This window comes from Trichomycterus rosablanca, chromosome 17 (assembly GCF_030014385.1).
Source record: "Trichomycterus rosablanca isolate fTriRos1 chromosome 17, fTriRos1.hap1, whole genome shotgun sequence".
NCBI lineage: Eukaryota > Metazoa > Chordata > Actinopteri > Siluriformes > Trichomycteridae > Trichomycterus > Trichomycterus rosablanca.
The window spans coordinates 18475990-18488274 of NC_086004.1; the positions used below are offsets into that span (position 1 = coordinate 18475990).

At 38.5% G+C, this 12285-nt stretch overlaps 1 protein-coding gene across 1 annotated transcript in view; it reads left to right on the top strand.

Moving 5' to 3' along the window:
* The window catches only part of pde3b (phosphodiesterase 3B), a 134319-nt gene that overhangs the window by 87093 nt on the left and 34941 nt on the right, over positions 1–12285 (top strand). The window contains exons 2-3 of the mRNA XM_063013453.1: positions 3985–4035; positions 10769–11017. Coding sequence (XP_062869523.1) covers positions 3985–4035; positions 10769–11017 — 300 coding nt within the window. The remainder of the gene's footprint in view (positions 1–3984; positions 4036–10768; positions 11018–12285) is intronic.

The window sequence follows — 12285 nt, forward strand, 5'->3', positions numbered from 1 at the left end:
GAATGAATATAATGTCTGAATACTTCAACTTTTATCTTTTGTTTATTTCTATGTAAAAATAGGTTTTGAATTGTCCCCTCTTTGTAGATGTGAAAGGACACTAAAAGGACTGAGATAAATGGAATAAAGGTTCTAAAAAGGCTGGAGATGTAAATGTTTATACCATCCACGTCTTATGTGGAATCTTTGACCAAAGTCTGAAGATGGATCTTACGATGGGATTTAAAATGTTAGTAGTGGAGGAGAACTAACGTAAGTTAGAATAAACTATTTTACAGTTCTGGGACAGTAAAAGAAAAAGAACATTTATCTTTAAACTTGGACCATGACAGGGAAATTTGAGACTGAGGCATAGAAGTGGATTAGGGGTTGAGGTGGTCAGAAATATACATGGCGGTCAATGTAGTTCTTTCAAACCTGCTTCCTAAAAACTAACTAACTAACTAAATAAATGGCCAGCCTTTGGCATAGTGTGTTACAGTATACACCGACGAGGCATAACATTATGACCACTGACAGGTGAAGTGAATAACACTTATTATCTATTTATCACGGCACCTGTTAGTGGGTGGGATATATTACGCAGCAAGTGAACATTTTATCCTCAAAGTTGATGTGTTATAAGCAGGAAAAATCTTAAGGATTTGAGTGAGTTTGACAAGGGCCAAATTGTGATGGCTAGACGACTGGGTCAGAGCATCTCCAAAACTGCAGCTCTTGTGAGGTGTTCCCGGTCTGCAGTGGTCAGTATCTATCAAAAGTGGTCCAAGGAAGGAACAGTTGTAAACATCACGTGGCTGGCCGGGTGCGTGTGCATCACTTACCTGGGGAACACATGGCACCAGGATGCACTATGGGAAGAAGGCAAGCCGGCGGAGGCAGTGTGACGCTTTGGGCAATGTTCTGCTGGAAACCTTGGGTCCTGCCATCCATGTGGATGTTACTCTGACACGTACCACCTACCTAAGCATTGTTTCAGACCATGTACACCCTATTTTGGAAACGGTATTCCCTGATGGCTGTGGCCTCTTTCAGCATGATAATGCACCCTGCCACAAAGCAAAAATGGTTCAGGAATGGTTTGAGGAGCACAACAACGAGTTTGAGGTGTTGATTTGACCTCCAGGTTCCCCAGATCTCGATCCAATCGAGCATCTGTAGGATGTGCTGGACAAACAAGTCCGATCCATGGAGGCCCCACCTCTCAACTTACAGAGGAGTTAAAGGATGTGCTGCTAACATCTTGGTGCCAGATACCACAGCACACCTTCAGGGGTCTAGTGGAGTCCATGCCTCGACGGGTCAGGGCTGTTTTGGCAACAAAAGGGGGGCTAACACAATATTATAAAGGTGGTCATAGTGTTATGTCTGAGCAAACCTTGCTTCTGATCAAGGAGTCTACGATTTGGACATGCCCCCTGTGTACATTATAGGCACCTTAGTTCCTATCCTATTAAAAAAGGACGCAAGTTACATCTAGGTTCAAGTTAATGGGTAAATGTGATGCCTTGTGTCGGATTAGCATCCCGTCTTGGGTGTACTTGTCCTCTGTTATGATCCACGTTCTGCTGTGGCAGCTCTCTCCATTAACTCATTATAAGCTCAGAAAGCAAGTGACCATAATGCTCTGGCAAACATGACTAAATGACAGCACTGTTGTGGACAGATCAGGATAATCAGGTGGATCAGACAAGCAAAAAAGGTGCACATGACTTGGGCTTTGTTTAAATGTACTACTATACTTATCGTGGCACCTTTCAACCAGAACACTGGTACACACTTACAGGAACACACTGTTATATGTTGAAAATACTCCCCCGTGTGGTCTAGGTTTTTCAGCCACACACACACACACACACACACACACACACACACACACACACACACACACACACTGGCCATGCTTACTGGATTAACATGTTGACAACTCACCCTGTGTTAATAATAATAATAATTATTATTATAATTATAATTATACTTATATGTAAAATACATGGTTTTATAATAAATATGAAATAATGATTAAATAATGTGATATTATTGGACACGCTTAATTTAAAAGTGCTTTTGTATTATACAAACCCAAATCAGAAAAAGTTGGGACAGTATGGCAAATGTATTATAATGTATTTTTATTTGTTTGCAGACAGAATGAACCTGAGAGATTTCATGATTCGTCTGCTTAACATCATTTAATTTGTTAATGTACTGTACATCCATTCCTGCATTTCAGGCATGTAACACATTCCAAAAAAAGTTGGGACAAGGGAAATTTAGGGCTAGTAATATGGTAAGCAATACTAAATAATGATGTGATGGCAACAAGTAATTTTAATCATGATTTGATACAGCGGTGTGCAGAGGATTTCAATCCCCCCCCATTTTCCTCCCTAATCTAGTCATATCCAATGCCCCTAATTGCATTACACTTCCCCTCTATTGATACTACCCTCCACTGCTGACTGAGGAGCACCGCAACTGACACACACCCCCTCCGACGTGTGTGAAGTACAGACTGCATCTTTTTACCTGCACAATGCGAGTGCTTATGCGGATCAGCTTTGTGAACGGAGAGCCACACCCTGATCAACGCATTATCCCTCGACTCTGTGCATCAATCAGCCAGCAGAGGTCATAACTGCATCAGTTATGAGGAGCCCTGGTCCGGCTTTCACACCCTGTTTGAACAACAGCCAAACGTTGTTCGGGTGGCAGAGCCTCACAGACAGATTGGAGAAGATTTGCCTTTTATTTGATTTCTACCTCTACTGTGCATAATATTATTAAAGAATTTAAGGAATTTGGAGGAATTTCAGTGTTTAAAGGGCAAGGGTGCAAGCCTAAGCTGAACACCCCTGATCTCTGATCCCTCAGACAGCACTGCATCAAAAACCGTCATTCATCAATAGCTGATATAACCACATGGGCAACTTCTTTTATGTTTGGGATATATAGGTAAAAAAATGCTTTGTAGTTTATTAATAACAAATGTGAAAATGTTATGCAACACACACTACACCTTTTCTTTTAGTCATTAAAAATTATTTAAGGTCATTTAATAAATATACTTATAATAATAATAATCTTACAAATAATATTTTACAAATAAAAAAATAATGAGAATAATGGATTTTGCCCCACCTGTATTATTTTAACCTAAAAAGCATGAAATTCACACATCATTAACTTCACATCGGAAAGTCGAACAGCAATGTGATTTTTAAGGTACATATTTAATAGCTGTCCATTTTAAATAAAGTGAAGAACATTATAAATTGATTTACTGTGTGTTTATGAGTTCATTTAATTAAATTATTTTAAACTACTTCACTGTTGCATAATCTACTTTTGAACCTTGTCAAGTTCTTCATCCCTTGAACAACATCTTGTTATTTTCCATTTTAAAGTTTTTAATCAGGTTGTTTTCGTATATTTTTAGGTCTATAAAGTTCTCCCAGACCTAATTGTAGACACGACTAGAATTTTTGAACAGAATCTTTTTAGCTTTTGAGTAAATTTGGGTTCTGGCTTTCAGTCTGTTAATCTGTTATCTATAGCCTAACCAGTTTGTTGATAGCACCATGGGACTTGGCCTCATTTGGGGATATTTTTTTCTCTGGGGCTAAGATAGTGAAGAAATGCACTCGGATGACGTTAATGGAGTCAGATAAGATCTAAACGCACCAATGTTGATGTCTTATTGTGGTTGCTGTGGTTTTTAACCTTTTAAAAAAGTCCCCCTCTTAGTTCTCAGTTAGTTCTCAGTTTATTTACAGAGCTTGTAAAGTGCAGGTGAACTTCATAGCATTTCATTGTTATTACACTTTCTTTGACTGCCTTAAAACAATAAAACAGTCATTAAAAGTATAAAAAATGTATATTTATGTTGATATTTTAACCCTGCTTTGTCTGGTTCACATTAATAGTTCTGAATTCGTCCAGTGTGTGTTAAGTGATGGCTTTGCTTTTTTCTGTCTTCTCCAGATGATCCTGTGGGACTGTGATCTGAAGCAATGGTCCAAGCCACAGTATCAGGTCAGTTTCGGCACACTTTTAACCCTGTACGCAAATCACAAGGTTTTACACTGATAAAGAATAGGCACTGAAAAGTACTGAAAAGTACAGTGGTACCTTGTAACTAAACGTCCCCTAAACTCAAAATCTTTGAGTGGTACTAGTGGTAGCCTAGTGGGTAGAGCTTTGGGCTACCAACCGGAAGATTGGCGGTTCAAATCCAGGCTCTGCTATGCAGCCACTGTTGGGTCCTTGAGCAAGGCCCTTAAAGAATTTCAATGTACTGTAAAACTGTATGTGTATATATGACAAATAAAGTATTTCTTCTTCTTCTTTGTCGAAGAATTTGTACCACTAAACATTTCCCTTTAACTCAACGAGTGTGTGACTGCTGCTTTGCTCAGCGTTCTGCTTGAGCAGTGCGGTAAAACGTTGTGCGTACATGAGACGAATCTGCATTTGTGGGGAATAACCGTGAAATTCACTCTGAAAGCGTCCGCATGTGTCTGTGATTAGCTGGATTTTCCACATGTTTCACTTTTAAACTTGTGTTACAGTTGGGGTTCTACTCCGGTAGTGTTTAAAATGCTTATTATTAAAAATAAATAAATAATGTAACTTAATGTATTAAAAGAACAACATAGAAACACTAAACCTCTCTTAATTATTACTGCTTATTTGTTCTCTCCACTAATTAAGAAGCATAAGAAAACAATAAAGAAGTAAATGTAAAGAGCAGGTTTTACTGTATTTGTCATTGATTTTTAATTGTATTTCAGTGTTTTATATTATACTTGTGTTATTTGCAGTGTATAAGTGTGAAAAAAAACCCCATTATTTTACATTAGCCTAAAATATATGCAGTTCCACGGGACCATGGAATGCATTAACAGGTTTCCCATACATCATTATGGGGAAAAAAAATACCTTAAAACTCAGCACCACTCCCAGAACCAATTGACGCTGAGTTTCAAGGTACCACTGTATTGGACACCCCTGTGTATTACTGAGGGAAGGTGACTTTACCAATATTAATGCCTATTGTTTTAAAAAGGGATGTTTAGAACAAGCTTACAGTCAGATGTCCACATACTTTTAGCCATCAAGTTTTGTAGAAACAAACATGTCCCCCCCGAAAATATGCTTTATTTCAATTCATTGTCTTGTATTTTCTCAGCCTAAATTAAACCAAAACCAAGTGGCGCCTGGAACAATAAATTATAATTGATGTATTTAGAGTGTCACGCCTCTGACAATTCATTGTAAACAAGTCAGCTATTGTCTTCCAAACTTAGGAATGTTATGACTTAAATAATGTTCATGTTATTAATTATCAGGCTCAATTTGTGCTGACATTTGCTCTAAATGCATCAGTTGGCAGTAAAGAAAGATATGAAGTGTCTCGAGGTGTATGTTAGGTGTAGAACTGTATCATGACACAAAAGTGTATTTAGCCATAAATTTAAGTCACTTTGTATTAGTTCATAACCACCCATTGTGTATTTAATAGTTCAGAACGTTCATGTCATGTGAAATGTGCAAATCATGTAGACACTCCCATAGTATCTGTCATTCAAATTAGAATCTGCTGGCCTGATAATAATAAACAAGTCATAATTGTTACAGATGTCATATGCTAACATTATTAACATGTTCTTTAAGTATTTAGTACCCGGAATGGGGTAGATTTTCTGAGCAAATACATGTTCTATACAAGGGGTGTAAAAATGTTTCTTGTTGGGGGCCAGATGGAGTAAAAAATATGCAAACAAGGGCAACAGACTCTTTTGAAATAAAACAAATAAAATATAATAGACCTACTTAGGGTTGGGCGGTATGACCAAAAATTTGTGTCACGGTATTTTTTAAGATTCCGATGGTTTCACTGTATATCACGGTATGTCTTATTTTTTGTATGACTGTGACTTTTTATATATCTGTGGTTGATTTTACTGTCATAAGTACACAGAATATAAAACATTTTCATTTCACCATGTATATACTGAAGGTTTTGTGTACTATAAGCTTTGCTCAGCCCCACAAAATAACACAATATATGATGGAATCAGTACACGTGAAACAGGTACAATATATACCATGTTTATTATTAATATAATATTTAAGTATTATACAAGTACTGTTTGCAGTCTCCCAGTCACCACTGATGAAGTGCACAGTTATACTGTGTTATTCTGAGGTAGGACTCCACTGATTGTACTCGATCACAGGTCTGTTGTAGAAAAGTCGACGGCTGTATATATCTACGCTTGGTATAATGTCGGTATAGCAGTTAAACTGAAGTATTTTCGCCCCAGTAGTAATGAAATGGCGAAACCAATGGGATGAGTAGCATGTCAACTAACATCTCCCTCCGTGTACTGAAAACGGTTCAATTGTCACTGACAAGCCTGAATTTGCAAATAAATTACACTTGTGCACCTTTATACAAATTTAAAAAACACATTACATTTGAAAATAACTTGATTCGTTGCTCCACATTCGTCTGCCATATTTGTAACTTTTTTGTGAGAGAAGTTGTGCCACACTGAATGCTAGGATTGCCTTCAGCGCTAAGGAAGCATCAGACGCTCCCTCGTTATTCAGTCAAAATACCGTTTAAATTTAAGGCATCTTACTAGGCAGGATTTTAAGTCATCTAAGAATTTAAACAGCCTTCTTCTCGGAAGCATGTGAAGGATGATGTAAATTGCTGTCTATGTTGAGAGCTGGTTAACAAGTGAGCTGTATCTAATCTGCACCATGCTCCATAGCGCTTTTAGCGGTGAGCAATATTATACAACAGCTGATGTATTAACTGTGCTACAGGATACCGTACCGTACGATACCGTACAAGGAATCAAAGACGGTATATCGAATGTATTGGTTACTATAACAATTACACATCCTTGACAGTGATTTTGCAGATTTCACTTAAATTAAATGTACAAACTTCCCACTGAACTCAGTGAAAAAATAACCTGAAATCTTCTATGTTTGGTTCTATATTGTTTAGTTTTTATTTCTTTAAAGCCACCATGTTTATCTAAAAACTCGGGGACATTAACGTAAGTGTAAGTGCCTATTGCGCCAGCCCATCGTCGCGGAGATCCAGTTTTGGATCAAATGCAATGAAATACTTAATTAACTTGATGTCAAATAATAATAGAAATAAACAGAAATGCAGATAAATAGAAATAAATGCACGTAAATTGAAACTGTTGTATAAAGGAAATACAATTAAATACTATTATCTTAATTACAAATAACAATAGTAGTAATTATTATACTTATTATTGAGGCACTTAGGTGGCACATGGTCAATTACGGTAGCTCACTACTGCTGTGATCTACGGTTTGAATCACCAGCAGTGCTATCGGCAGGTCGGGCGTCTACATACAGACAGGCTGTATCTAAGGAATGTGGAGGCTGAGGCCCCATGATAAATTGGCATCCTGTTCAGGGTGTGTTAATGCATTGCACCCAGTGATTCCAGGGACACCAGACCCACCACGACTCTGGTCAGGAGAAAGTAGGGGGTAAAATAAATAAATAAATAAATGAATATTTATTATTCTTAACTTAATCAGATTATTATTAATGATGTACCAATTAACCATTGGCACAAAGTATTGAATTGCAACTCACCCTTACACACCCTTAGTTTGCAAGCACCAGGTTGGTTTATAGACGCGTTTAGAGAAAGTGTACTACAGTTGTAACCCGAGCAGAGAATCTTTGATTAGCATGTTTAGTTTGCATATAGCTGGACTTGCAAATAAATTTACATGGCCAAAATGATTTGGACCTTTTACGTTCTAGCATAAATGTGGTTCTGTTTACAGAGTGAGTAACTACTGTTCACGTGTCCACATACTTTTGCCCCTACAGTGTATTAGTTGTGTTTTCTTTAGCGTGTGGATAGCACAGGCTGTAACGTTCCTGTCTTTGCCATGGTAACACACACACACACACATACACAAAACAACCGGCCCTGAAAGCCCTGGGTCATCAAAAACAGGCCACATGAGTGCAAATCAGCAACAGGCTACCTGTTAGCGCATTAGCTAATGGCTAACAGGCCTGGTCCATCTGGCCTGCGCTGATAACGGCGACAAGGCTGAGTGGATTACACCCGGCCTGGCTTACATAAAGTCTGTCAGTTGACGTCAGGAGTTTAGAGGAAGTGCTCGGTGTGCACTTTCACAGCACGCTTGCACGCAGCCATTCCAGCACTCTACTTTATTACTTAGATCACGCTCGCCGTGATCCTCCCTGCACGTCTGAATTAAACACAATCAATAAAATGATCACGCCGTGTGCCCGAGAACCGATTAAACTAAACCAGGATTATAGACCTGTCTTTTACTTGCATTACATTTATGGTTCTTTCAGTGGATTTTAGCTGGAACTGGGCGAGAGGGTCTTTGGAGTTTATCAGCAGAGTGGTTTTGGTTAGAATTACTTAGAGTTAAAAAAAAGAAAATGAGTAAATAAGACCAACAAGTTGATCTTGGTCTGCATTAAACATGTTATTTTGGCCTTTGTTTGGCTCATTTGTTAGTAAAACAAGCAGGTTTAGTTAAAATGTAATTGTCTTAGATGACTGTCATAACTTCAAATCACCACTAAGGGGCAGCAAAAGCTTCAGTGATTAAAACACATTTACGTTTGTGGCTTTTAGCAGACACTTATCCAAAGCAACTTACAGTTATGACTGAATACATTTGAATTTGAGCAATTAGGGTTAAGGGCCTTGCTAGGGGACCCCACAATGGCAACTTGTTTGTGGTGGGGCTTAAACTGGCAACCTTCTGATTACCAGTCCTGTATAGTACCTTAACCACTGAGCTAGGTAACAGATTTGTGCATAGGGCAAGGTGTGATTAAATAAGTTCTTAATTATTTTGATCCTAATACATAATACTTTTGCTCTTAACTTTCATTAAGTTTATCTAAACGGTAATCAAAGTTTGAATTTTGGTATTGAAGAGGAAGACTCGTATTGACAACAGGTGATTGTAATGATTTTACACAAATCATGTTCAGAGGGAAGGAAGAAAATGTATTATGTCCTGTAAATTCTTATGATGTGAAGACCTTGTTTATCTGTAGGTATCGGGTATGATCCGTTGTTAAGGTGGTTTACAGGCTTAAAGTAACAATCTTCATATTTTTAAAAATTCTGACTACTTGTGTTTTTATTAACAGCATTTACTTGTACTTCTACTTTCAATACTTAAGTACATTTAATATCAGATACTTTGAAACACAGAGTTTCTTACAGATATTTCATGTTTTATCTGCACAACTTCATTTCATTTATTAATAAACATCCATTCCTGCATTTCAGGTCTGCAACACATTCCAAAAAAAGTTGGGACAGTAAAGCATTTACCACTTTGTAATGTTGCCATTCCTTTTCACCACACTGAAAAGACGTTTTGGCACAGAAGATACTAAGTGTTTCAGCTTTTATTTTGTCTCATTCTTCCTGCAAACACGTCTTAAGATGTGCAACAGTACGGGGTCGTCATTGTCACATTTTCCGTTTCAAATTTCTCCACATATTCTCTATTGTGGAGAGGTCAGGACTGCAGCCAGGCCAGTCCAGTACCTGTACCCTCTTCTTCCACAGCATGTGGTTTTGCATTGACAAAAATGCATGGACGTCCCTGAAAAAAATGACGTCTTGAAGGCAGCATATGTTGCTCTAAGATCTCAGTGTACTTTTCTGCATTAATGCTGCCATCACAGAAGTGTAAATGACCTTTGCCAAGGGCACTGACACAGCCCCATACCATGACAGACCCTGGCTTTTAGACTTGTTGTTGATAACAGTCTAGATGGTCCTTATCGTTTTTGGTTCGGAGCACACGGCATCCATTTTTTTCAAAAAAGACCTGGAATGCTGATTCATCTGACCACTGACATTTCCACTGTGTGATGGTCCATCCTAGATGCCTCCGAGCCCAGAGAAGTTGACGTCACTTCTGGACATGGTTAACATAAGGCTTCTTTTTTGCACAGTAAAGTTTTAAGTGGTATTTGTGCATGTAACTCTGTATTGTAGAGCTTGACAAAGGTTTGACAGAGAAATTCCTCACCCATGTGGTTATATCAGCTATTGTTGAGTGGCGGTTCTCGATGTGGTGCCGTCTGAGGGATAAAAGATCACGGGCGTTCAGCTTAAGCTTGTGCTGAAATTCCTTCCGATTCCTTGAATGGTTTAATAATATTATGCACTGTAGAGGGAGAAAAATGCAAATCCTTTCGAATCTTTCTTTCAATAATTTTCTCACACATTTGTTGACAAACTGGAGATCCTCTGATCATCTTTGCTCATCAAAGACTCAGCCTTTCCTGGATGCTATTCCTGGATTCCATGATTACAATCACCTGTTTGGAATCACATCATTATTTAGTTTTTTCACCTCATTACTAGCCCTAAATTGCCCCCGTCCCAACTTTTTTTGGAATGTGTTGCAGGCCAGAAATGCAGTAATAGATGTTTATTAACAAATGAAATTAAGTTAAGCAGACAAAACATGAAATATCTTGGGTTAAAACTGTCAGCAATCAAATAAAAGGCAAAGTAAATGTAAGGAACACTGCGTTTTTATTTTATTTACATTTTTCGTACTGTCCCAACTTAGAAAAATGTTTACTATGGAAGCTCTTCTGTAAGTAACTCTGGATAAGAACGTCTCCTGTCCTGCCTTGTGTCTGGTGAAGGTGTTTGTGTTCTGTTTATAGGGTGCTGCGTTTATGAATGGAGTCGACTTCTCAATGATAAATGAAGCAAGGAACCTGCTTTCAGAACTGCTGGTGGATTCCTCGCTCTCACCGCACGTCCTTTCTTCGTTACATAGCATCAGCAGCTTGATCGGCTCCTTCTCGGGGTCGTGCCGGCCACGTGCCAATCCATTTACACCCTTCCCTGGCTTCTACCCATGTGCCGAGGCCGAGGATCCCTCTGACAGGATTGAAAGGAAGCCTCCAAAGGTAGGAAACTGAGCCCTTCCAGCAAAACGACATCCTGCAAAATAAAAGGCTGTTGTTCCAAGTTTTCTATTGTTATTTTTTTTATATTTTATGTTCAGGATTTGTTAGCAGTTGTTATGGTTGAAACCAATACATTTAAAAATTAGAAGGAATGTTTTAATTATTTTGTTGATATAGTGTATATACCATTTGACACCTTATAAGAGATCATCTACATAAAGCACACTGCCTTCTAATCACAAAATAACACACCATAAATTAACAAATTTTAAATATGTGCTCTAGGCTTTACCAGCAATACTACAAGTTTTTGATATAATACTTCAAATATACTAGGATGCAGTAAATATACATACAAATTTACACCTCCTTGTTTCTACACTCACTGTCCATTTTATCAGCTCTTACCATATAGAAGCACTTTGTAGTTCTACAATTACTGACTGTAGTCCATCTGTCAGGACCCCCACAGGACCACTACAGAGCAGATATTATTTAGGTGGTGGATCATTCTCAGCACTGCAGTGACACTGACATGGTGGTGGTGTGTTAGTGTGTGTTGTGCTGGTATGAGTGGATCAGACACAGCAAGGCTGCTGGAGTTTTTAAATACTGTGTCCACTCACTGTCCACTCTATTAGACACTCCTACCTGGTTGGTTCACCCTGTAGATGTAAAGTCAGAGACGATCACTCATCTATTGCTGCTGTTTGAGTTGGTCATCTTCTAGACCTACATCAGTTGTCAGGGGGTGCTGTTGGCTGGATATTTTTGGTTGGTGGACTATTCTCAGACCAGCAGTGACAGCAGCGCTGCTGTGTCTGATCCACTCATACCAGCACAACACACACTAACACACCACCACCATGTCAGTGTCACTGCAGTGCTGAGAATGATCCACTACCTAAATAATACCTGCTATGTGGTGGTCCTGTGGGGGTCCTGACCATTGAAGAACAGGGTGAAAGCAGGCTAAAATTTATGTGGAGGAACAGATGGACTCCAGTCAGTAATTGTAGAACTACATAGTGCTTCTATATGGTAAGTGGAGCTGATAAAATGAACAGTAAGTGAAGAAACAAGGAGGTGGTTTTAATGTTATGGCTGATCGGTGTATACTTGCATATGTAATAATAATAAGTAAAAACTATGAAAGCAAAATAATGTGACATCAGTTAGTGGATAAGTGGCATTAGTTCTAGAAAACAACAAGGCCCTTGACCATTAGGCACATGACCAAATCCATTAATCGGACACTACACTTTCAC